Source organism: Micropterus dolomieu, linkage group LG21 (assembly GCF_021292245.1).
Source record: "Micropterus dolomieu isolate WLL.071019.BEF.003 ecotype Adirondacks linkage group LG21, ASM2129224v1, whole genome shotgun sequence".
Lineage (NCBI taxonomy): Eukaryota > Metazoa > Chordata > Actinopteri > Centrarchiformes > Centrarchidae > Micropterus > Micropterus dolomieu.
In genome coordinates, this window is record NC_060170.1 from 31,475,411 (window position 1) to 31,502,093 (window position 26,683).

Below are 26,683 nucleotides of genomic sequence, written 5' to 3' on the forward strand. Positions count from 1 at the left end.
CTTGGGGCCGACAGCCTGGAGCCTCGAGAGTGATGAGCTGAAAAGTCCTGACAGCTCCAGGGGGACTGCACTGCAGAAAGGCCATTTAGAGGAAGAGGAACTGAAGAGAAGCTCCGTCCTGTAACGGTCAGGGGACTGACTGGCGTTATTTGTGCTGCAGTGCTGTAAGCAGCAGACAACACCACCAGCACCACACTGGACTAACTGTGCTGGGTTGTTGTTGTTCTCTCAGTCACCTTTCCTCACTGCTGCAATATTGACCCAGCAACACACATCAGCGAATACTGTCACCTCTCCAGCATCAGCAGACTCTAATGATTGCCCGCTGCTGGGACAGTAAGAGTCACAACTCAGTTCACCGACTTCATTCTGACGCAGCGGGTGTTGCCACTAGTGGTATGTGATGGAATATCTGGGGGACAAGCTATCAGTGGCCCACTCTCAGGTTTCAGGATGGGTAGGAAACGTCCGTCGCTCCCTTCACGGGGCATTCAGCCTTCTATCCAGCTCGGTCGAGAGGGGAGGCAGGGGAGAGGACGGGACTGGGGACTTCAAGCGAACCAACTCCCTGCGCTCTCTGGCCTCCCGCAGCAGGGAGTCCATCCGCAGGTTCTCATTGCGCAGCCAGCAACGTCTGTCCCTACGCAGGCGCACCGCACCCAACACCCCCACTGCTGTAAGGCAACACGCACCTTTTAAAGTACAAACACACACCAGGGAAGCACCTTTCACCACTGACACCGATCACAAACTAGAATCAGAAGTGAGGTCCAGGCGGCAATGAGATTCACTACTCTTTACTGTAAATATATGCTCAGCAGTGTTACTTTAACATCTGCTGAAGTTAAATAAAGCACAAGTGGAATTCAAGTTATTTTTGCAGCAATGTCCGTGCAGCTCTGCATTAACAGCTGCTCGTTTGTCAGCTATTTGGTCTCCAGCCAAACATGTCAAGAACTTATTCATCTGTCCTCCCTGCTGCTTCTCATCTATCTCCTTTGTGCTTTCTTATATTTTCCTTGGCATAATCTAAACCTTTTTCTTTGTCTGCCCCTCTTTTTTTAGCAAAGCTGCTGTTATACAGGTTCTGCAGGTCATCATGTGATCTACCATTTGCGTTTGTAGTAATAAAATCAGACACAAGGTCCGACAAAAGACGGATTGTAGAAACATCAAATTTCTTGTCTCCACCCTGACATCTGACCTGGTCTGTGCTCCATGTAAAGGACAGATCCATTTAGGGAAATGGAAACATTGCAGTGAAGTTGTTCCTATCTTTAGGTGACGCCTGTTTGCTGAGCTGTGGTGTAACACCTCATGAGTCACAACTCTTAAAGATAAGAGTTGTTTTCATGATGTCAGGCTTAGACATCACCAGCTGTGGTTGTGGTCTCCGGGGGGAACAGCGTACTGGGTCTGTGTTAAGTGGATGAATGACAGTAAGAGGTCAGTAATGGTTGAATGGGATGGAAGCTGCCAGGTAGCCAGTAAATGGGTGAGAGGAGGGAGGGGATGGGGCATGTCCAGACATGGAGACTAAGTGGAAAATGTTTCTGGTGTTTATGTGGGTCTGTGTATTAAGTACTGGTCTGATTTTATATCCTATCAGAACAGTGTCTCCTGTGTCTCTGATGTGCGTGACCACAGTCGTGTATTTGTTGTTAGGTTGCTTTGAATAGCTTTGGCTGTCATTATAATAGATTTCCAGTTAATGGAAATCCTGAGGTGTGTATGACAGTTGAAAGTGACAAATGGCTTTGTTTACATTATTGAGTTGAGCAGAGTGACGACAATATCTGAAATTCAGTCAAAAGAGTTGTTTTACTAACAAAATCCAGGTAACCAGAGAACTTGGGAATTCTTAATATTTTGAATGTCATGCTTAGATTTTATTGTTGCCTTTTGAATCTCCCTGTGAATAGTTGTAATGGCACCCATATATTTACCTATATGGCTATACAAGTGTGTTAAGGTCAGCCACTGATAATCTAAAATGATTTGGCAAAAAAACAGGTTTCCAAATCTCTAGACCATTCAAGCACTTTTAAAGTGGCTTTCTGTAATATCAAATGTTGTGTAACTATAAACTGCCAACTTCTCATGTTGGCCATGCTTTGAAATGACCTGCCCTGGTGCCATGAGTGGGGGATACATGTCACTGCAAGCAGTAAACATATGGAAACCACCAATTCAAGTAATTCGAAAGGTATTGTAATCTTTGCAAAAGGCAAATTAAGTCAAGCTTTTATGTAAATAAAAATGACCCAAGCATGAAATACATGAACACAAATATTATTTATATATATATATATTACAGCTGTTTATAGACATGTAACTGCAGTGTATTGCTGTTATTCAAATCATCTTTGGGGTCAGCTATTAACTATCTATTTGTGTATTGGACAACAGAGCTTCCAACAAATTGGTGATACATCCATCTGTGCATTTTAGAGACAAGGAATACCAGGAGACAAAAAACACCAAGTTGAATGAAATGAGAATAATCCTTTAAGTCAGGTCCACGGCTCTCTGAGTTAAATTCTTAAGCCAAGTCAGGTTTTTACATTCTTTCTCTCTGTTCTTACTAGACGCTTTGTCTGTAAGTACCACTTATGTAATGAAAGACATACCGGTGCCTAGCAGAGTTCGTCTTAATGTAAGCCCTCTGACATGCGGCTAGAATGCCCATTTGTTGACATGAGATTAATGCTCGTGGGAGCAGTTGTTTTTAATATCTGTAGGATATTGATATTGATTACTGCTGTGTGCATGCAATGCATATTTTCCCACTCCACCCTAGCCAGATTTATTAGAGCAGATGAGTAGAGAATGGGGAGTGGTCACATACTGCAAGTTTAACATTGTGACTGAACTAGTATTTGAGATGATCCCATTTACATTAACCTGAATAAACTCATACCACGATCATGAGCCATGTTACAGTCCATTTTAACCACCCTGTCCTCACAAGAAAAACTGCCATGTAGGTCGAGCATTATACTTACTTATTACGACCCCTTATTCACATTTTTACTTAGGCCTCAACATCTCGTGGTAGAAGAAGTCAGGTGATGTTGGGAACGTGGTTGGATGAGTGAAGTAAACTCCAAAGACCAAGGTTCAAGTCCCATAGGAAAGAAAGTCAAAGTTGACATGTTTAAAGTTAAATAACGTTTTGTAGATGACTGACTCGTACATGCTGTTTTGGGAAACGGTCATAAATGTAGTTTTGGGACACTTCACTATCGACCTATTTTGTTGTTTGGGTATGCGGACGTGTTGTTAAACTGTAAATACTGCAGCACTGATTGGGATCTTAATCCCAAGTGCTGTTAACTGGGGCTACATCAAGACTACTACGTTGAAAACGATCTCCGTCCACACCAGCGTTTTAGCTGCATATCAGAATTGATTGTCTATATTGAAAAATGTTGATTGTTTACATTAAAACGACCGAAAATGCACATTTATTGACCATTCACATAATCGGCATGGGCGTGCCAGTGTGGCATCTGTGGCAGCGGAAAACAGACAGGGAGTCGTCGCAAAGCAAATACAGCGACATGCACAGTTGAAATTGTTAAGTGTTATTTGCAAGGTACAAAATATTTTAATAAAAATACAAACACTGTCAGGAGCATCATGTTTTTGCTTTGCGTGACTTTTGAGACCCAATCAGGAAGCCAAACGTGAGCATCTTTTTGAGCATTGTTTTTAATGTCCTTCAATTTCACCTGCCCGCATTAAAACGCTACCCCCAGAGCTTTAAAACAAAAACAGGGTCAGCAGCGTTTGAAACTTCTCCCTTTTAGGTATTCAGATTCAGTGTTTTAGTCTGGACGGGAGGTGCAAACACGGCAAAAGGTCTGCGTTTTAGAATTAAAACGTAGTAGTGTGGATGGGGCCTTAGTCATAAGCTTGTGTCATGGATGATGTGTTTATTATTATTATTATATCTACAGGAGCTGGTGGCTCTGTGTTCTCTGCTCTGACCGTCTGTTAGGTGCTTTACAGCAAAGCCCTTCCCTTTTCAAGGAAACAGCAATGCAATTGCTCACTTTCCATTTAACCGTTGAGCAATCCATAGACTCCTGTGTGAGTGTGTCACCGAGCCATGTGTGTGTGCCACTCTGCGATCGGTGTGTTATCAAGTAGAAGTTTCCAAGGCCTCGTTCCAGCCCTTTCCTTCTCAGATTGTCACTAAACCCTATTTAGTGATCAGCCCTTTCTCTCCTTCATCCTTCCATTCATCCGCTCTTTGTTATGTTGTTTCCACAGACACACCCTTCCTGTCTAGGGGAAGCTGGCTATTGGTAATGTTATTAAGGAAAAGCCTTCCTCCTGACAGCTATAAATCATTTGATACTGAACTGTTGGCCTCCTTCAGCAACCATATTCTCCATGTTTGTGGTTGATAGCAGAACCTACACCTGTGTGTGTGCTTTAAAAGTTGTTTGTTCTTTTTGTTTGGCCAATAAACCTGTCTAACCTGGCATTGTCTCTAGATTAATGCAGACTGCAGCAGAAAAGAAAGTAGAAAGAGTCCAATTGAAGTGAAGCGAGGCTGTTAAAAGCCCCTATTTGACTGAATAATAAATGGTCTGAGATTACGGATGAGTCTCTAAAAGGCTTTACAAATTCAGCTTTGAGCAGCCTGCTATAAGTCTTTTCTTTTAGCTGCTGTATAATGTCGCTTTTCCTCAACATGTTCCAGCAAAGGCAGTGTTCCTGCTCTTGCTGATCAGGTGAGGGTGTGTTCTGGGTGTGTTTTTGGTAGAGTGACACACGCACACATAGGAAAGGAATTTTTATCACCAGAATTTTACAAGGTCGTAAGATTTTATATTTTGGCATTTTGACAACAGTGATGGCAACGTACAGCAACTGGTTGAACAGAGAAGGATGACGTAATACTAGCGTCTCAGCTGGAACTGATCCGAGGATGGCGCAATTACATGTTAACCCTCACAATTGTGCCCTATACTGGGCCTTTTTAATCATCAGTTAAAATCTCAGTATGCTTTCAGCTAACTAGGTTGTAGCACGTGTCTTCCGACCATTTCTAAAGTCAAAGTCAAAGGTTTTTATACCTGTTCCAAATGGCCACACCAAAAAGACTGCCGTAATAAAGAGGGGCGAGACTAGGGGTGTGCATCTTCACTGGTCTCACGATTCTGTTCGATTACGATTATCAGGTCAACGATTCGATTCCCGGAGGCATCACAATGCATCACCTCAAGGAATTTCTAGGTATCTCCATTATGATTATGAGGGCAACAATACGATTGTAAAAAGAAATTGGATAGATGAAGATGTATTTTTCTCACTGTTTGACTATTTGGTACTTGTAAAGCAAAGTATTTGTAACAATCCAAAGTAGTAGATAGTAATGAAATGCAGCTATTTAATGTTACTTCATATAAATGTAGCTAACATTGCATAGCATTACTACATTATTACAGCATCATAACTGACCTCTGCTGCTGCTATTTTCATTTATGAGGCATCTGTTATTAGTATAGTTGGACACGTGTTGAACTGCGCACTACAATGCTCCAGCCAAACCACGTTCACTCCACCTTAATATATCTCTTCCTCGTATATAGTGTAGTTACATGTTTGTGTCTTGTCCTGTAAGTTGATTATTGTGATATATGTGAGCACCGTGGGCCTTGAGAAAGAGCATTTCGTTTATTTGTGTACTCTAAGTGGATGAATGACAACAAACAAACTTTACAGTAGCCAAATAACATCAAGCTCAGCTTCCAGACCGCAGTCTAAAGAGATGTTTTCTAGCGCTAACTGCCTAACGCTAGCAGCAGTCACTCAATCAATAGCTGCCTGTCTGTGCTAAACAAATAGGAACCACATGTCTCCGTTGTGTGCACCGCACAAACGGTCCGGATCTGCATTTCACACCGACAATCCTCCATGCTAATACATGTCATGCAGGAATTGGCCAGGCGTGCAGAGCTGAGAAGGTTGGCAGGGTTTTAAACTTCTTCCCACAACTATTTCTTTCACTTGTTGTATGTACATCCAAGAGCAACACTGTGAATGACTCTCTCCCTGTCTCTGTTCCCGCCAGCTTTTCAAACCCACCTTCCAGTGTGGCGGGGTTTGACGACATGCCGTACAAACTAGTTATTTTCAAGCATACCTCACTCTTAAGCCTGATTTATACTTCTGCATTGAATCTACGCTGGAGCCTACGCGTAGCCCCGTACTGTACGACATACCATACGCCGTAGCCTGACGTGTACCTTCCCAAAAATGTAACGATGCCTCGCGGCGGCTCAGACCGCAGCAACTGCGATTGTTCGACTGGGTAGCTCCGCATTTCCTTCAAGCCCACAGGAAGTGCTTTGTGCTTTGAAGTAAATTTTACTAGCGGGCAAACAGCGGCTGGAACAGTATTTCAATATTTTTGAGCATAACATAAAGAAATCATTTCACTATCAGAATGTGATAACATAACATTTGTAAAATCTTCAAGAGCCACACAATTATCATTTTACCCGCATTCAAGGTAGCAGAGGGCTAAACCTGGAAGTTTAGCCTGCAAAAGTCAAGTTATTTGATGTTGTAGTTGCAGATCAACGCAGACACCAACGCACAAGTATAAATGCGTGGCTACGCACGTAGCTCACACCGTAGACTCAGCGCAGAAGTATAAATCAGGCTTTGGATGATCTAATAAGCACTTAATTTGATGCATACTGAGGCCTTTAACCCTGTAGATTAGTATTAATAGTATATGTACATTTGCTCTGGGCCACAATCCATTGTACCTGTTGTTGTTAATAAAAGGATCATGAAGGCTGCTGTTTTTAGAACTGATTTTGATCAGAGGTTTTGTTCGTTGTTATCAGTGGAAGCAGGTCTCTGAAGTGTGTGTATTTCGGCAGGGTAAGTGGTGTAACCTTGTGATGTCAACTTGAAACGTGAGAGTGCTGTAAATTCTTGAGAAGAGGTTTTGAGTACAAGTGCTTTCTCAGACGCAGGGAGCAGTGCTGAATGGCGATCTCACTGTTCTGTTTTCCTGTCAGGAAAGGCTTAGCCGATGAATGACATCCCGCACTGCTGTTCTCCTTTCTCACTCTTCAGCTATCTAGCTATCTATCTACACTCTACCTCAAATGTTCTTCCTATCTCATCATCCCCTTGCACTCTCTTTGGAGTACTGTTGTATCTCTGCTCTCACATACACAAAGAAAACAAGTATAGCATTCATGGAGCCCTGAGAATGGGATCTCTGATCTACCGTCGCCGCTCGTATAAACACCTCTAGTAAACTGCTCTCATAGTCTAAGAACCTGGCAATTACATGGCCAGGTGTATCACATTTCTCTGTCCACCCCTCAGGCAACATCTGAGGACAGAGGGAGTTGATATTGTTTTCGCCTATATAGGCCAGGGTTATCGGTTCGTGCGCCGACGTGCCTCTGCGAGCACTGTGTGGTTTTGAGACAGTATGTCCTCTGTACCAGCCTCATTAAAAGAGGCCTGGTTCAGTAGGCAGCAAACACACACTCAATCAGCCTCCCACCCACCTCCGTCTTTGTCCCCGCTCCGGTCCTGTCTCCATTAACTCATCCCTTCACCTTTCATTACCCATCTTACTGCTCCATTAGCTGTTGGCTCTTCAGTGGCAGCGATGACCCTGATAAACAAACCACTGTAACGGGAGACCGTTCTTGTCGGTTAAACGGACTTTTGACCAGTTAAAGACATTTTAGCTTGGCTTAGCAATACAAATGGACTATTCATATATATTTACCAAACTTCACTACGCTCAGAGGTCAAGTGTAAAGCGAGAGCAGCTGTTGGTGTCTCTTAAGCTAGTCTGTTATGTAACTTAGAACCAATTGATCCCTCCTCATTCATTAATTAATTTTCTTTTCCTCTTGCTCCCAGGTGCAGCAGAAGCAGAATGGTGAAGAGGAGGGGAGGGACTCAGAAACACTGGTCCGTGACAATGACAGTCAGTATGGGACCTGGGAGACAGGACTGCGCACTGATGACAGGTAAACGCACATTACACAGTCTCTACTATGAGACGTACCAGAGATGTTGTTATTTACATGTACACAATACCATGTCAGTGTTCCCAAACAATCAGAATTATCCACTGCATTGCAGAAGGACAAACACACCTACGGTAAGTAGGTTGAAGATTCTCAGACATCCAGGTCATAGTTATCCAAGATGAGTTAAAATCAAGGGTGTATGGAGCCTGTTGAAGATACTTAAAGATGTTTCACCTCTGATCCAAGAGGCTTATTCATTTCTGAAGGAAAGAGAGAGGAGAAACATATTTGAGTATCTTCAACAAAGTCCTGTTGCCCTAGATTTGAACCCACCTTCGATTCGGCAAGTAGGTTGTTAAGTTGAAACATGTCATCCATGTTAACAACAAATGAGAATAAGTGGTTTTAGAATAACCTGGTTAAACTGGGTTTAATAGAAACATGGCTATAGGCTTTAGCAACAAGCATTTTGTCAATGTATCTGTGTTTGTACAGTTAAGCTGGGATGTAGAACATTAATTTAATTTATCAGAGGTTCTGCAGCTGAGACTTTAAAGATGAAGCACAGATTCATATTCAGAAAAACATTAACAACTTTTAAACTCAGACAAATAATTATTTATAACTAGGGCTGGGCTCGTTAACGTGTTATCACGTTAATTATTTAACGCCGACAATTATTTTATGTCACGTTAACGCAGTTTTTATTATTATTATTATTTTGAAAGTTCTTTGCTCACTGGCTCTGAATACACATCCAGTCAACCATGGTACAGAGGAGGGGTGGGATGTTGATCAGCCACCCAAACAAGCAGCTGAGGGAGACTTCGGCAGACTACGCTGGATGCAGCGTGTGGGAGAAGTAGATAAACAAGAAGAAGACAAGTGATCAAACGCCATAGCAAAGTGGGTAGCTACACCCTGCACGCTGATTAGTATTGGGGAAGATGCCGGTCTTAGGAACGTTCTTAAAATCACAACGTCGTCGCTTGGCCCCGCGGGGTTGCTCTTTGCTCCGGTGATCAGGCAGGGGAGGCAAGCGCTCCACGAGTAAACAGCAGGCGCTCTATGGAGAGTAACCATGGCAACGGCGTCTGTGCGCTACACAGCTGTAGCCTATTTAACTTAAGTTAAAATTATAGGCTAACGTTACATAACTTTACCGTTCACCGTGCGAATCCCCTTCCTCTTGATGTCCTGATAACTATTTAGTAAACAGTGATAGATTCTGGAAACTCACAAACTCTCTTCCATTGATTTGTGCTGCGCGTCGCGTCCAAAAGTTCTAGACAACTCTACTTCGGGCGGGTGCATGAAGCGACCACTTCACCTCACTCTAACAGGGACATTTTGCTACTGAACATAGACTGTTTATGCTGCTTCCTGATGATAAAAGAAAAATGTTTCTGCTGATACCTGTTCAGAAAAAAACCTGTTGCTCAGAAGGTTATGATGATGATATGATCGTGGCTCTGCAATCTGATGGTAGCTTGTTTTAACAAGCTAGATAAAAGGTAATGCCCTGAAAGTGTTAAATAGCTTTGGTTTTATATTTGATTTGATTACATTAATGTTTAAGTTGAGATTTACAAGAAAATTTTATTGCTACTGTGTAAAGGGAATACTGCTGGTAAAAAGCACCTTATTTGTTTAAAGTGTTTGCAAACCACGTGTTATTGCACTTTTGTGTATATTGCAGAACATATACATTTATTCATTTACCAAAGGGACTAATTGCTATACATGTCAGAGGTCGCACGCCTCTGGAGCAACTAGGGGTTAAGTGTCTTGCTCAGGGACACAATGCTGGATGTCTCACAGAGGGAATCGAACCCAGGTCTCCCACACCAAAGGCTAGCATCTTATCTATGCTATATTAAAAGTGCACAATACACTACTTTAGAATTAATTATTCAATTTTGTGCATAACTATGCGATTAATTGCGATTAAAAATTTTAATTGTTGCCCAGCATTATTTGTAACATCAGTAACAGTTTGCAGAAATTCTGTACCATGGACGTAATGATGTGGTGTTATGCTGTGTGATATGTAATGTGCCACTATCTGAGTTAATGTCTGAACTGTGCACTTTGTTTTTTGTTGTTTTCTTTCTATAATTAAAAAATCTAAAGATCAATTAATCCTGCTAAGCCATAGTTGTAGCAGGATGAATTGTTTGTTGGTTTCAGTATCTTTGGGTAATTGTTGATTATAATATAAATATCTCCAGCACTACCACAGTAACACAGATAGATTCTTGCTCTGTGTCAGTACATTGTGCTGCATTCTGTCACTGACCTCCTGTGGTCAGAATATAATATCACAGCATTAACCAACATAAGAATGGGCAGTAATTCAGTAGAAATCTGTAACATAAAAAGGGAAATTGGAGTTACATATATATTTTTTATTAATCACGTTTATCCCTGTCATGGTGATGATCTTGCAGACTGTTTATTTATTTATTTTTTTTAGGTGCGTCACCTAAATCATAGCTTCCCACAGTCTTGACAGGAACAAAAGGAAAGATGTGACTCAGGCTCAATTTTGATTACAGCTGTGGTTACAGAAACCACACAGTTGTTTTTTCAGAAGTGTTTCCTAACTCCCCCCCTCTTCTTTTATTTATTTTTTTACCTACTTCAGCCTCACACCTGCCACTCCCAGTTCAGAAAGCAATCTCAGCCCCTCACCAAGGAAGCCCACTCCCCCACACACGCCAGGTGACCACGGCTCACAGTTTGACACTGACACTCCGGACAGCCTCCCTCCCTCGTCCTCATCTGAGAGCCGGTCACTCCCTTTCCCTGATGTAAGTGTTAAACACATTACCGCACGTGTCTAATGCGGTTGTTTTTGTTTTTTATTTTTTATTTTTTTAAACTGATCAATCATCAGGTATGTTTTAGCAACAAATGTGCGTCGTGACTGCTTTGACACTTGTGCCCTCGACCAGGCCCCGACCGCCCTGTTAGACACCAGCGCTCTTCGCTCCAGAGCCCAGCTGGGGAAGAAACGAGCCCCGCGGACACGGCCCTCCAAGGCCGCCCGTCAGAGTGCGGCGCTGGCAGAGGCAGAGGGAGAGGGAGGCGCCACCGAGGACTGGCTTTACCGAGACTCCACAGGTGAGCACTTGACACCAAAAAGACCTGATATGGTTCTTTTATTTTGTATTTAATTCACTACTACTATTTATCATGACACTTCTGTTAATACTGTAAAATACTGTACATATCCACACTCCTTTTATATTTAGATTGTATATTTCATTATATTTTCTACTTACCTACTTTCTGCTGTTATTTCTGTTCCTTAATATCTTGACATGCTGTTGCGTTGTTTTTTTTTAGATATTTAAGTTATTCCCACCCACAAAGGATATGTGTAACACGGCAGTATACTCAAACAACATGACACATTTAAGGAAAACTTGAATAAAATCCACACACACAAAAATCAGTTTTGGTTTCTATTAAGAAAACAGTCAATAAATCAATCAGCACTAAACAAATATACTGACTTCTCTTGGGATTGTTATACTTTGTGCAGCTCAGCTCTTTTCACAACAAGGAAGAAAAAACGTGCAGCAAGAGCTCACTCCAGCACCAAAACGTTGATCAAAGTAACTCAGTTCAACCCAAAATCATTCCACTCAAACACCTCTAAGTCTCTAGAAGACGTAGTAATTACGGTGCGGGGGAACACATGTGAATAAAGCATTAGTCTATTAATTAAAAGATTACGCGGGCCACCGAACTTCCTACCACCCCCGCCGGTAAGACGCTTCCTTAGGCAGATGACGGGAAGTCAGATTGTCACAATGCAAAGTGAGCAATTGTAACAAGAATATGTGGATCAATAAAGTATTTCTGATTCTGATACTAGCTTCTTCTCCAGTAACTTAAGTATACTACACTAAACAGGTGTGCACTCAGAACTCAGATGCACTTTTAATCTAAATAACTGAAGGTCTAACTACAAGTCTACGGTCGCCAGTCGTTATGTCTGAACTAACCAACGACTCATCAAAATAGCTCCCCGACACATTTCTGACACATCGCCGACGTCTGCCAGATATCTAGCATGCCAAATATCTGGAAGAGTCGGCCGACTCGACATCCAGCCAATGAGAGCAGGCAGCTACTTTTTCACCGCAAAACACTTTTTACTCGCCTTCAGCTCTCTCTGTAGCTCAGACAATCCCTGCTTACTGCGTGTGCTAATCCATAGTCATGACAATATTTTGCGTTCTCCCTATGACAGAGGCAAAGGTTGAGAGTAAGGACGATGACTCGGACTCCGAGGAGCGGGCCAGAGGAGCTGACGCCGGCCCTGTTGTCGCCTCCCAGCCACAGAGGGTCGCTCTTTTCCCTGGGATGGACCCTTCAGCTTTAAAGGTGAGCCTCACTTTTATCGCATTTATCAGATATATTCACAAAATGTGTATGTTCACTAGTCCTGTTACTGCTTACAGTAGTATATTGAGTATTTTAAAATTTTTATTCTCTGGTAATGGATTGTATACATTTAGTTTTCACTTTGAGGTTCCTAAATGTGTCCCACTCGTGTCGTCAGGCCCATCTGAAGAAGAGGGGCGACTCTGACAATCAAATCGACGGACCCTCTCCTTCCCAGCTTTCTCGCTCTCCTAAGTCCCCCTTCCTTCCCAGGGCAGCGCGTGTACTGCCCCCGCCTGGTGGGAAAGAAAATGGGTAAGCAGGGAAGAAGTCACAGAGAACTTGTCAGCTCATCGTTTAGCTGTTTGTCCCCACGTTATCGTTCGGCTTGGTAATGCTGTCGCTCTCTGTATTTGTGCAGTGAGGAGGACTCTCCCCAGTGGTTGAAAGAGCTGAAGTCCAAGAAGCGCTTGAGCCAGTATGAAAATGAGAGCTAAGTAAATAATGAGGTGAGATAGTTTTTGAAAGTTTTCTTTGTCTTTCACTATTTTTATTTTATTTATTTTTTATTTTTTAACCAGCTCATAATTGTTTCCCTTTTAACATCTGTTGTCTCTCATCCTCCCTTTAAGGTTGCCTTAACAGATGAATCTATATGAAACAGAAGCCTTAACGTTCGACCCAGAGAGTAGAAGAGTTGAATCTACAGCTGCTGATGTTTTGTTTGTTTTTTTTCTATTTGTTTTTGTTGTCTTCCCGCCTGGGTTGATAAATGTGCATGGTGCCTTGTTTTTTTTTTTGTTTTTTTATTGTAATGGAGAGTCTCTGTCGTATGGAAAAATGAGCTAAGGTGGAGGGGGCGACATCAGGCTGCTCTACTTTATCCATGTCATGCTTGAACCTGTGGACACTCTTCTGTACCAGGAGTCACTTCACATGGACACTTTATTAGGGACCAGGAGGAGAGATGGGTGGGAAAGGGAGAAAAGGCAATTATTGGTTAACCTGTGGGACCACGACGCGTCTTTACCCTGGTCGTGCTTCATCACATGCTGGAGGACAATCCAGCCAAGATGTATTTAGTTTCCTAACTCTGCTAATAAGTTGGCTGTGTCTGCGTCGGACGTATAGATGTGTGCTATCAGACAGTGGAGGTTATTGATGGGAGCCATACAAGCATTGCCATAGGATAACATTTCAGACGCTAATGATTTTCCTTCTTGAACGTAGAGAACAAATAACTGCTGACTTTTGATTGTCAGCGAGAGTGTATATCATGTTAGTAACTGTAATCAGGAGATGTTATATTTGTATTATATGATTGATTTAACAAAGACAGAGAGCTAGTTTTGAAAAACATTAAGGTGCATCACCACCATAGAGGCTCCAGAGCCTTTTACTTTGATACACTCCACAATTGTTGCTGCATACTGTTTGTCTTTTTTGTCTAAATATCACTGTGGGAGAGGGACGGGGGACTTTTGGCCAAGTGACTTAGCTTCTGTCAATCATGAACACTCCTTATCAGCACAACTATTATGAGAACGCTAATCAGTCTGTCTTCCTTCCTGTAATAGATTGAATGATTGTAGCTGCAGGTTCATTATAAGCCATACTTTCACCTTTCAGCCCTCACACACACACACTCCGCCATCATGTTTTCTCCAACAAATGTGCAATTTCCCACTATTTTGTCCCCATTGATGTGCATGCACAATCTTTGCTGTCAAACTAGGCGTTGCTCAGACTGACTGGCTCAGTGTCGGGGTGTTGGCTTACACTACTCCAGTGGAGGGATGGTTTGTTCACTACATTGTTTAAACAACACAACCGTCTGTAATGCCCGAGATATTTGCGCCGGCTTCACAAATGAACAGTAATCTTTCTCCTCATGATTGACATCCATCCACCCAATCACTCTGCTCTTCTAAAAAGCACTTTGTCACTTGATGCACTACAGCACTGACCTCTGCCCCGTCTTGTTGGCCATGTCTTGTCTCCTGTATTGTTGGAGCGCTCATGCAATGCAAAGTGAATGTGTTGATCGAGTCCCCGATTGTCCCTGGTTTCTGTGTACATGACGTTTTACGTTGTGATAAAATGTGAGGGTTTATTTTTTATGTCCTTCTTTGTCCATTTTTTTTATTTGGAAGTAAAGATGTATATTGCACTGTGTTGTACTGGCCAGTGTCCTAAAGTGAATACATTCTTAATAAAATTTACTTGACTTGAGTTGCACGTGTCTGTGTAGTGTTTCTCTCAGTATTTCTGTGATCATTAAGTGTAGTGTGCACTCTTTGAAATGTCTTGAGCTTTGAGACTTTTAATCAAGTCACCTACTGGAAGTCTTATTTATATAAGCATAAAGCCTGTGAATAAAATCACTGATGAATTTAATAAAGTTTTTTGACGCAACTGCTGCAATTTTGCTTCATAGTCAAACCTGTGAGTGGAAGTATTTGATCTTGTTGATGGCACTAACCCACATTTGAGAGAAAGGTGTGAGGAAGTTTGGTGTGGTTGAGGCTGGGTGTAGTTCCAGAGTGTGTGTGTTTGTGCTGAGCAGGGCTGTTTGCTGAATCCTCTTGGCTCTCAGTCCCTGTGCCCGCACACAGTGCTCGCTGGCAGCCAGGCGGACGGCGGGCAGGGCAGGGCAGCGTGTGCCAACACAGCTGCCTATTGAGAGGCAACGTTACGGACACAATGTGAGCGACAGACTTGCTGTATCAACAGCTCCCCCTTTTTCTGCTGTTGTGGCCAGAAATAAACCATAAATACCCCCCCTGTCCCTGCCCTCTAATGGCTCAACCCCACCAAACACCAAGTGGCACCGAAAAAAGAGGGACACTACCACTTCCTAGCAGGCATACCCAGGTAAAAACCTCACTCTGGACACACAGTGGGTAAAAGTATTCCAATGCAATGGAGTCAGATGGTGCTGCATCAAGTGAAGACCCAGGTTTGGAGGATTTTGGTTTTATGCATTGTTATTGAACTAAATAAAGGACTGTTTACTTGAAGGGAAAAGGATATTTGTATCATATTCAGTTGATGAAAGGCAAACAGAATACTAGGCAAAGGGTTGCTACTTCACTTAAGGCCAAAATTAATACAATCCTCTTATTCAAGGGAGAGTTACACATTTTATATTTTTCCTACTGTGTGTTTGTGTGCTTGAACATGCACGCATGATGGATGTTGCTTTGTCTGTGTGTGTGCTGCTCCTGCCAAAAAGTGGAGGAGCAGTGGATCAGGAGGATGTCGGAGCAGCAGAGTGCCCCGGAGCAGCTGGCTGCTGGGAAGAGCCAGGGTGGGGCTGGAGCCTCATATAAGGTACTGGGAAAACCTTCTGTGCAGAGAGGAAAACGCTTGTTTTTTTAATCAGGGAAGGATTGATCACTGGCTCACATTTATGCAGGTGGTTCAGTACAACCACAAAGTCTAATTACTGGTCATTAGCTTATTATGTAGCCTGGTGAACAGACATCAGAATTTATAGTAAGTGGTCATGTCCTCTGTCTGTATTTTCACAATGTCTTCATAGTGAACAATATGCACCACTTTATGAAGGCCTTAATGCAAACCTGACTCTTCTCTGTTATCCAGGTGGTGCTGTTTGAGTTTGAGAACTTCCAGGGCTGCAAGGCGGAGTTTTCTGGAGACTGTAAAGATGTGACAGAGAAGGGACTGGAGAAGGTTGGATCTGTGATAGTTGAGTCCGGACCGTAAGTAATGCTCATTTCATGTCTTGAAGATCATTTAGAAACCAAATGTAGTAAGAAAATAGTTTGCTAAATCATTTGGTCATGTTTTCCATCTGTGTTCGTACCTTTTTTCCTCTCAGCTGGGTGGGTTATGATCGCCACGGGTTCACAGGGGAGCAGTTTATTCTGGAGAAGGGCGAGTATCCACGCTGGGACACCTGGACCAACAGTCAGAACAGCTACTCCCTCTTGTCTCTAAGGCCACTCAAAGTGGTGGGTCACTAGTCTCAAATTAAACCTGACACCGCAGCCATAACTTACACCAGACACAAAAGGTGGCTGGCCACTTTCACAAATTGTATTTTGACCTCCTTGCACACTATATGTCATTGATCACTATTGCACTATCAACATCTACTGGAGACATTTGAAGGACTTGGGAAGTATCCACATGTCTGTTTCTTCTCTACAGGACGGTGCTGATCACAAGCTACACCTCTATGAGAACCCTGGATTTACTGGTAGAAAGATGGAGATTGTTGATGATGATGTGCCCAGTTTGTGGGGTCATGGTTTTCAGGATCGTGTAGCGAGTGTCAAGGCTCTTAACGGAACGTAAGATCCTCCCTACATCCCACTTTCATCCATATGTCACTTTCTCTTGATTTTCTAATTTACCTACCCAACATAAAGCAAAATACTCGATTGTCTAACAGTATTTTGAGGATATTGTGAGATAAGCATCACAAGTTTGTCTGTTTTCCCTCCCTCCAGATGGGTCGGCTACATGTACCCAGGATACAGGGGGCGCCAGTTTATCTTCGAGCGAGGAGATTTCAAGCACTGGAACGACTGGGAGGCCCCCGCGCCTCAGATCCAGTCTGTCCGACGTGTGCGGGACATGCAGTGGCACAAGAGAGGCTGTTTCATTGTTCCTGACCCAGCTCCGGCCCCCGGGCCTGGGCCTGACCCTGACCCCGCCCCAGCACCTCCTGCCCCTCCCGCCTCAGCTGGAGCCAGCTGAGCAGGATCCCGCAGGCTGCCGACAGTAGCCACCCAATGCCTAACCCCAACCACGGCAAACGCTGCTTGTGCCCAGTGAGGAGTGCCATGTATGTTTCAGTGGCGAATAAAAGTTATTTGACCTGGAGTTGGCCCTGTTTGTTGGTGATGTAATACTTGTATGTCAAGATGGAAATGGCTTTAACTGAGATACTAGAGATTTAGAGAAAGAAAAACACTATCAGAGATGTAGAACTGACATCTATGTGGATATATTGAAGCCTGCAATGGGCAAATCTCTTTCCTCAAGACAAACTGCAGATGTGTTTTGAACTGAATTTATTTCCAAGTCATGTGTGCCACTTTTATTGCTTGTGTTTCCCCATATTAGTCAGACAGCTCAAAACCTCATCTAGCATTAGGAGCACATGATTTGTTCGTTGAATATGTGGATTGGCATCTGCTTAACATCAGTGGAAGTGATGTCATACTGTATGTAAGCTTGCTATTAAAACAGAGTGCACTGCATTCCCTTTCATAGTCATCATTGTGCATTTGGTAGTTAGTGATCCCCGTGATAAATGGACACCAAGTAAACATTAGGAACTAATGGCAGGCTAATTATAGTATGCTCATGTAAATATATTTTAATTCTAATTATGTTTTGGTAAGTAAATTGTTAAGTCTTCTGATAATAATGAGGCAAGATCTATGTTGCACAATCCAAATAAATTCCATCTGCAGATGTGATTACTTTTTATAATGACATAAAATTGCACACGCAGGCTATTATTTAGTACATGATGTAGGTCTAAGATTCGATCATTCCCCTCAAAATGTTACTAAAGAGCTCATTCATCCATGTTTCTCTTTAGTGAGGATATAATAGCTAATAGAGTGACACTGACCTGCATTTGAACATAAACATGAGTATAACTCCATCTGTCTCCACCAGTCAGGAACGAATACTTGTAATAAAACATGCTGTTGGCCAGCTGTGATCCTGAAGTACCTCAGGTCTGGAGCTTACTAACATAAACAATACTGAATCATGAGGAGGAAGTTCTCAGAAAGGCCTTCAGTTAGGGGGTCAGTTCAGGCCATTACTACTTATTGATTATGTTTATTTCTCATATATTCTAAGAGCATAAAGCCTTCTTGACATAAGCTCTAATGCCCAGGTCCTAATTTGAACGTAAACAAAAAACTTGCAGTAAAATATGAAACTCAACTGCTTAAATACACACACAACCTTGTATATTCTTCATAAACAGTAGATGTAGGCTCACGCCTGTGTTTTGAATCATAAGCTGACAGATGGCATCGTCATGAATGGCACCGTTTTACTCGAGTCGCTCTCCTCCTGTAATGAGGAGTGAAATGTACAACCAAATCTGCAATCTCAGGAAAAATGATTAACTTGTGCTTTCCCTGTGTCTGTTGAACTGAAATTAAGTGTACTGAAGTGAAACAAACACAAGATAGTCCAACAAAACAGTCACCACCTGCTTGTGTGTGTTTCTCATAAATTCTACTGTGTGATTAATTTACAAGGTACAATGTAGGTTTAATTGTCACATTACAACAGGGTTGTAAAATGAAATGTGGTTTCTATCTCCCCTCTGCTACATAGCAGTCAGGATATAGTATACAAAACAATCACAGAATGGTAAACAGAAGCAAACTTTAAACTATATTCCATGGAGCAGTGCTGAGGATGGATTTGAGTCTCATAGCTTTGGGTGGAAAAGCCTCTCTGCAGTCTGGTGGTGCGACTGCAGAAATTTCTATATTTTTTTCCAGATGCCAGCAGAGTAAACAGGCTGTGGCTGGGGTGGGTACTGTCCTTTAATATCCTTTGGGCTCTGCGTAGGCACCTCCCCTCACCGATATCTGTGATGCTCGGGAGATGGGTACCAATGATCTTTTATGAGCAGTTTTAATCACCAGCTGCAGTGCCCTCTGGTCCTGGGCCATGCACATCCCAAGCCAATTGATGTTTCCAGTCAGCTTAAATGATGAAACATCATTTGAATGCACCACAAACAATTCTCTGAACCATTTCTGGCTGTGAATTTATGAGGAACAGTTATCTACATTTCCAACGTAACATGAGCAGTTTAAGAACATTGATGGGTAAGACCCCTACAGTCTCCCCTCGCCGATGTCACTGATGCTTGGGAGACGGATACCAATGATCTTATGAGCAGTTTTAATCACTAGCTGCAGAGCTCTCCAGTCCTGCACATCTATTGCCAATTAGTGATGTTTCCAGTTAGTATAAATGATGAAACAACATTTGAATGCATCACAAACAGTTCACTGAACCATTTCTGGCTGTGAATTAATGAGGATTGACTGACTGATTTATGAGATACAGTTACCTACATTTATGCCTAAGATCTCTACAGTCTCTATCTAGGACTTGCATTGTATGTCAGTTCAGTGTAATATACTCTCTTGACTCCCTGTTGTATCTGTATCTGTATCAGATCTTTGAGGTAGCCAACAGACATATTTTGAAAATGCAAGCACAACTACAATAAAACATAGAAACTGGGATTTGTCTTGCTTCACCTTCATGTACTGATCTGTTTGCATTTCTTCACAGAGTTCAGCACAAGGTCAGGTTTGCGCCCCTACGGCTATACAGGTGCTAACTTGCTTTCTTAAGGGTGCAGTACAGCACCGTCATGATGGTAATCGGTTGAGATGTAATTTTAGACTCTGTTGCTCACCGCCTGAACACCGCCTGTAGATATTTACTTAATAACAATAATGATGAATACAAATGTATTCTTTAATTTCAAAAGTTTAGTTAGATTAAAATTTCTACTCGGTCACGAATAGTTGTTTCACATTGTCATTGATTTGTCTCTGGCAACATTTCATTACCCATTGCAAATGAGCAGGTAAAAAAAAGTGATCATAGCCTAAACCAGTATTGTTGTGTTTTAGCTAACTGTGTAAATATAAAAAATAATGGTTGCTGTTGTTGTTTAAATTACATCATATGTCATGACCAAACCTCATGTAACTCATGACTGTAAAATAAATGTAGTGGAACAAAAAGCAACCAAGCAATGTAGTGGAGTAAACATAAAATCTCACAAACTTGAAATACTCAAATAAAGTACTGTTAATGCACACTTATATTAAAAGCACTTAATTACATTGTAAATCTGCAGCACCACAAAACCTCTCAAACCACAGTTTTCATCTGTCCTCAACAGTGACACATGCCCACTTCAGTCCAGTTGTATTTAAATTGTTCATATTACTTACTGTCTACATGTACACTTGGCTTAAAAATAATATTATCCATATTTACTCAGTATTTTTCCTTCAGTAGAAGACAATATTAACTTCTGTCCTTCTTGACATGCACATGCAACATCATTAAAAGTAATTAAATGAGAAAAAGCGGCATATTGTTTTACATTTTATTTTATTACACTTCATATTCACTGAACGGTTTGACAGCCAACGGGCGAAAGAGGGCAAATGCAGTCAACAGGTTTGAGTGAAAGCTTCTTTCTTCCAAACAGCAGACGCAACGACATTTGACAAGAAACCTTAACAGTGTTTTCTAGAAATGAAATACCAAATAAACCTACACTTGTGGATATTTCCAGCAGTATTTGGACTGTTATTCAAATCAGTCCGATTCTCTCCTGCACGGTAAAACCCATCTTTTACAGTCCTTCTCTCTCTCTTTCCCTCTCATTGTAGGTGTGGGACTCTTGGCACTGTTTCTGCTGAATCATGTGGATATTGAACAATGACTGGCTGGACAAAACTGACAACTAATGAAATAACTTTGTGGGAGTGTGACACCCCGGGGTGGGGGGAGGCTACACGGTGACCCCTCATTTCAGTGTGCTGGGCCTATGGCAGGCCGATCTGCAGGCCAGCTTGGACACTGTGGGTACTGTTGGCAGAGTTTCCACCCCTGGGCTTCCCGTATATATTGAGCTCATCGTGCCATCACAAACACACTGGCACAGACAGGTACTGGTAAGAGGTTCATGTCCGCCATGCTGTGTTTTATAACATTTACATTTAAAATTTGTTTCAGTGTTCGTTTTCCTTTTGCTGTTTTAGGTTTAATCTCTACAAACTGTGTCAAACTGCACTTCTGTGTTCAGAAGGCTGTGGACTACAGAAACATGTTCTGGAGGGAGAGGGATGGGCACTTTTGTATACATGCGTATGAGAAAATAATAGAAAACAAAATCTATGAAAGTGGGATTTAACAGCAGTTTGACCTGCTGGTATTTTAAATATAATGATACAAGATATTTTAAATCCAGCAGACAGCCGTAGATAGTTAATGAAAAAACAATGAAATTATAATTTTGTCTGTTTCTTTTCAGTTTTATCCTTGTTGATCCATTCACTATGGCCACAGACCACCAGAACCCTGCATCCAAGCAGCAGCAGCCAGGCACCAGTGTGTTTAAGGTGAGAGGAAATGCAACAGACATGCAGAAATCAATCCACTTACCATTTACAACTTCCTCCTTGGAGTAAGCGCTTGTGCACTCCCTATTTGGAATCACTGCATTCTCAAAATGTCAGATTGGCAAAAAGAGTTAAAAACCCTTTGTCTCCTCTTTTCTCCCGTTGGTACACAGCTGGTTATCTATGAGCAGGAAAACTTCCAGGGACGCTGCCATGAGCTGACTGGTCCCTGTAACAACCTCCAGGAAGCAGGCGTGGAGAAAGTGGGCTCCATACTGGTGCTGTGTGGACCGTGAGTGTGGACCAGAGACTAGAAGACTAGAAAATGATTTAAAACCAAAAGCCGTAACAGAGATAATGGGAGTAGGGGATGGAAGGGAGGAAGAAGGCCTGACAAACAAATTAATGTGTGCTAAGCAGATTACACTAGTTTTTAATCAATCACATCCGTCCATCTTTTTCTCTTCTGTCCTCTCAGATGGGTGGGATACGAGCAGGCCAGCTGTAAGGGGGAGCAGTATGTGTTTGAGAAGGGGGAGTATCCTCGCTGGGATTCCTGGACCAACAGCAGGCGCAGTGACACCATTGTTGCATTCCGCCCAATTAAAGTGGTACGAAAATACACTTTTTACTGTTACACCGCCCCCCAATAAGTTGCTTAACAAATCATCCACTGGGCTAATGCTTTGCCCCTCCTTCAGGACAGCCAGGAGCACAAGATTGTCCTTTACGAAAACCCCAGCTTTGCAGGGAAGAAGATAGAAATCATAGACGACGATGTCCCCAGCTTTCATGCACACGGCTACCAGGAGAAGGTCTCCTCTGTCCGGGTTCAGAGTGGCACGTGAGTCCCTCCTCCCTGCAGATGTTGTGTGCTACTGCAAATAAAGTCTCTTGTCACTTTCCTTACACCTCTAACTGCCTCTTATCCCTCTCTGTGCTCCTGGTGCACCAGTTGGGTGGGCTATCAGTATCCAGGCTACAGAGGCTATCAGTACCTGTTTGAAAAGGGGGAGTACAAGGACAGCAGTGAGTTCGGAGCCCAGATTCCTCAGATCCAGTCGGTTCGGCGCATCAGAGACATGCAGTGGCACCAGAGGGGTGCTTTTCACCCCGTCAACTAAGCTTGTGACTCTTCCCTGTCATGAACCCTGACCTCAGCAGCCTTGCTCCCTTCCAGCACCCTTTGTCCTCCATTTGCACCACACAGCATTTTGATATCTATTTCAGCTGTTGCAGTAGTGACATTCTTTGAAGCAAACTAATAAATCCTTATTGCTTACATTTGACTTGGTTGTGTGATTTACCTCTGTTTCGCTCTCTGCATGCCAAAATCTTAAAGGGACACGACGTTTTATTAAAATTGTCTATAAAGGCACCAAAAAAGCAGTTTCATGTGCACTGGCTAACTCCGACCTACAGGTTGTGCTGCAGGAGCTTAAAAATGCCGTCACTTCCTGTTTTCCGGCGAAGAAGAGCTAACACATGAAAAACATGCTGCTTTATTTCGTCGTGTAATATGTACGTCGTTCACGTAAGAAACGTTATATTTTAAAAGCAGTTTTCTAGTCTATTTACTCCCCACATTCTCAATTCAGACCTCGGTGCATCGGAAACATTGGTATGAAAATGTCACCTAATATAAATGCTTAGCTTAACTAGGCTAGCTAGACATGTTTAATGTTGACCGTCTTGACTTTCGTAGCACTGCACTTTTATCGTGCTGCCAAACCTGATAGATAATTTACAGCCGCGTTTTTCCTGTGCTTTATATATATATAAAGTTATTTTTAAATGTTTCTGGGGTTGCCTGTATCAACTTTATCCCAATAAATTTGTGTTGACGGAGTCAAAACAAACAAGGCTGCTTCACATCTTTCTTTGCTAGCGAATATCCACCTTCAAAGTTGATAATTAAATAAGGTTTGCTTGTTGCCAAAAGTACATTTCTATTAGACAATGATTAAAGACGTTTTATGAGTCATTTTGTTCAACTCTTTTATTCGGCATGCCTCTAAAACTTACTAATAGTCCACTAACATTAGTTGTATATGTTACTTCCTTCCTTCTTGTATGTAGGCGATTTGGACAGAATGCATTGTGGGATAATGGTGTCCATTAACAACACATTTAAAAATCAAGTTTCTATCCATGAATTTGTGTCTTGATGTATTTTTTTTTTTTAGCTAATATAACTATGTAAGATTACTTCACATTAAGTGAATGGTGATGAAAGAGAAAAGGACATTAACTAAAACCTGTGGGTCAGCTCTACTACAGCTACTACAGTAGGTTGGTTTTCAAGACTTTTGACAACAACTGTATAACAAACAACATTGTTTTCCTTTTAAAACAGTCAAGATGCCTGTCCATTGCAGTAGCTGCGTTGACAAGCGCGCCGTGCTGAAACGTCCAAAGACAGGCCACTCGCTGTGTAAGGAGTGCTTCTTCTGGGCCTTTGAGGAGGAGGTGCATCAGACGATTGTAGAAGCAAAGCTGTTCAAACACGGGGAGATTATAGGAATTGCGGCCTCGGGTGGAAAGGACTCCACAGTGCTCGCGCATGTGATGAAGCTCTTAAATGAGCGGTACAACTATGGCCTTGAACTTATGCTTCTCTCGGTGGATGAGGGAATCACCGGGTACAGAGATGACTCCTTGGAGACAGTGAAGAGGAATCAGCAACAGTATGAGCTGCCACTGAAGATTGTGTCGTACGAGGAGCTGTATGGCTGGACTATGGATGCTATAGTGAAGCAGGTGGGACTGAAAAATAACTGCACCTTCTGCGGGGTGTTCAGGAGGCAGGCGCTGGACAGAGGAGCCATCATGCTGAAGGTCGACAAGATATGTACAGGTAATTACAAATAGCATTATTAAAATGTAAACGCAAGAAATTCAACTTAGGCTTTATGTCAAAGAATAAATGTTCTGTTTGAATGTGTTACAAAGGCTGGATCTGTGTTTTCAGGTCACAATGCCGACGACGTGGCGGAGACAGTGTTGATGAACATCTTGCGAGGGGACATAGCTCGTCTGCGCCGCTGCACTGCCATCTCCACAGCCAGCGAAGGCGAAGGGGTTGTGCCGCGCTGCAAGCCGCTCAAATATGCGTATGAGAAAGAGATCGTTCTGTATGCTTACTTTAAAAAGTTGGACTACTTTTCCACTGAATGTATCTACTCTCCCAATGCTTATCGAGGGTATGCAAGGACCTTTTTAAAGGACCTGGAGAGTGTGAGGCCTAGCTCCATAATTGACGTCATCCACTCAGGGGAGAACCTGTCTGTGCGGGAAGGGGTGAAGATGCCTGTGCAGGGAACCTGCAACCGCTGTGGCTACATCTCCAGCCAGGCTCTGTGCAAGTCATGCGTGCTGCTGGAGGGGCTGAACCGAGGTCTGCCGAAGCTGGGCATAGGCAAACACCACCGCCTGCATGACAAACTCCTCTCCCAGCAGCCCCTTACTGAGAAGGAGGAGAGAAAGCTGAAATCAGAAGACTTTTGACAAATATTTTGCCGTTTTATTTACCATAGAACAGAAGACATGACATTTTTGAAATAAACCATGATTGTCGTATTTTTACACAGGAAATGACTAGTGTAATGTCATCAATTTAATATTTATTGAAAGTTTGTATGGAATATTTTAATTTGGTTAAACTGAGAAACATTTCAGCCCACGTGAAGCTTCTTCAAAGCATAGGAAGTCCGTTCACTGCTGTTTTACATCTGCTAACTTCACTGAGATGCTATGGAAACATTTTTTCAAATGGTTTTAATTTTGTCTGAACATAAGGTCATATTTAATAATAAATGAATGGTATGTGTGTCCACTTTTTGTCATATTTGCCTTTGTGTATTAAGCATGACGATGGGAGATGTTTGACATTTTTCAGTTTCTTTGAAAGCTTCGATACCAACTTGTGTTGAGTTCTTCAGGTATTAATCTTTAGGAATCAGCATCACTTGGTTTCCAAATTACTGGATATTTAAAACACACATGCTTTAAATAAAACTTAAGTTGTGTCCACCTACAGAAGGCGTGCGAGATGCAGGGACAAGGAATCGCAACTTTATTTTGTATTTTTAAAGAGATGGTTCATGTTTGAATGAGTTACGATCACATTCCAATGTGTTTTATGAACTATGATTTAATAAATGCTTTGTTTTCGTGTTTCTCCTGTTTTTTTGTGATTTGGATGAGGATGATGTTATTATCAATCTCCTGAAATATATGACTTGATGCTCAGTGTTCTTGTGAAACCAGTGGAAGTCAAACCAAGTAAACAATGCCACATAATACTCTTTACAATCTAAAACATTGTAAGTACTACAGACTGTGCAGAACTCAGCTGCTAGGCTTTTAACCGGAACCAAGATGTACAATCATATCACACCTTACATTGGCTCCCTGTCTCTTTTAGGATTGATTATAAGGTCCTGTTGACTTTTAAGGTTCCATATTATATTTTGGATCTTTTAACTTCTTATAATCCCTTGTGTAGTTTGAGATCTTCAGGCGGGAGTCTCCTGTCTCTTCCTGAGTTCAGGCTAAAGATTAAAGGGGATGTAGATTTTGCTGTCAAGGCGATCAAAAATAGCCTTGCCACTTTTCACTTTAATTCATTACTCACATTATTTTGCCATCCAGTGACTAAGGACAAGTAGAGAAAGAACTGCACTTTCTAACCCTAAATATAAAATATCAAGAGAAAAACACTGTGCAAACATTTCCCAAATATACGCCGAATATGAATTTATATCAGACACGCAGAAATTTATTTACTGGGAGAAATGCCAGAATGCCAAATCCTTGCAGAAAAATATATCTCTTCATGCCATGAACTGAGGACAACTAGTGGAAACTCAGACTAGACTGATAAACATATTAAATAATTGTACTGTAAAATTATTAAATTATTATTATTTTCATTGTTTATTATTTTAGTAATTGTTCCTTGGAAAAATGAACCCATAAACCATAAATACTTAATGGGTTTATTTGATATTTTTTTCTGTTTGATATTGATTTTTTAGTTGTTTTGTTTTGTCTTTTAATATATTGCTGTTTCGTTAATGATCC

At 42.0% G+C, this 26,683-nt stretch overlaps 4 protein-coding genes across 8 annotated transcripts in view; all 4 read left to right on the forward strand.

Annotated features, from left to right (window-relative positions):
- The window catches only part of si:ch73-138n13.1 (calponin homology domain-containing protein DDB_G0272472), a 34,764-nt gene extending 20,104 nt beyond the window's left edge, over nucleotides 1–14,660 (forward strand). For all 3 annotated transcript variants that reach the window (XM_046034478.1, XM_046034479.1, XM_046034480.1), the window contains 7 exons: nucleotides 7,918–8,027; nucleotides 10,678–10,843; nucleotides 10,988–11,156; nucleotides 12,295–12,428; nucleotides 12,607–12,743; nucleotides 12,850–12,937; nucleotides 13,061–14,660. In XM_046034478.1, the coding sequence (XP_045890434.1) occupies nucleotides 7,918–8,027; nucleotides 10,678–10,843; nucleotides 10,988–11,156; nucleotides 12,295–12,428; nucleotides 12,607–12,743; nucleotides 12,850–12,925 (792 nt within the window). In that variant the 3' untranslated portion in view covers nucleotides 12,926–12,937; nucleotides 13,061–14,660. The remainder of the gene's footprint in view (nucleotides 1–7,917; nucleotides 8,028–10,677; nucleotides 10,844–10,987; nucleotides 11,157–12,294; nucleotides 12,429–12,606; nucleotides 12,744–12,849; nucleotides 12,938–13,060) is intronic.
- A 1,026-nt stretch (nucleotides 14,661–15,686) lies between these two features.
- Nucleotides 15,687–17,192, forward strand: LOC123960600 (beta-crystallin B3-like). The gene is made up of 5 exons (XM_046035439.1): nucleotides 15,687–15,761; nucleotides 16,035–16,153; nucleotides 16,273–16,405; nucleotides 16,605–16,747; nucleotides 16,907–17,192. Exons 1-5 carry the CDS (start codon nucleotides 15,687–15,689, stop codon nucleotides 17,154–17,156), a joined length of 720 nt encoding a protein of 239 aa, XP_045891395.1. The 3' UTR covers nucleotides 17,157–17,192.
- Nucleotides 17,193–21,535: 4,343 nt separating this feature from the next.
- Nucleotides 21,536–22,845, forward strand: crybb2 (crystallin, beta B2). The gene is made up of 5 exons (XM_046035964.1): nucleotides 21,536–21,598; nucleotides 21,772–21,890; nucleotides 22,077–22,209; nucleotides 22,300–22,442; nucleotides 22,554–22,845. The coding sequence occupies exons 1-5, from the start codon at nucleotides 21,536–21,538 to the stop codon at nucleotides 22,720–22,722; spliced, it is 627 nt and encodes a 208-aa protein (XP_045891920.1). The 3' UTR covers nucleotides 22,723–22,845.
- A 146-nt stretch (nucleotides 22,846–22,991) lies between these two features.
- Nucleotides 22,992–25,774, forward strand: ctu1 (cytosolic thiouridylase subunit 1 homolog (S. pombe)). 3 transcript variants are annotated; one of them, XM_046035967.1, is made up of 3 exons: nucleotides 22,992–23,132; nucleotides 23,955–24,455; nucleotides 24,570–25,774. In XM_046035967.1, exons 2-3 carry the CDS (start codon nucleotides 23,960–23,962, stop codon nucleotides 25,103–25,105), a joined length of 1,032 nt encoding a protein of 343 aa, XP_045891923.1. In that variant the 5' UTR covers nucleotides 22,992–23,132; nucleotides 23,955–23,959; the 3' UTR covers nucleotides 25,106–25,774. The 3 variants fall into 3 exon arrangements, with proteins under 3 accessions (XP_045891923.1, XP_045891924.1, XP_045891922.1); XM_046035968.1 differs by having other exon boundaries at nucleotides 22,995–23,119; XM_046035966.1 differs by having other exon boundaries at nucleotides 23,064–23,219.
- Nucleotides 25,775–26,683: the final 909 nt, after the last annotated feature.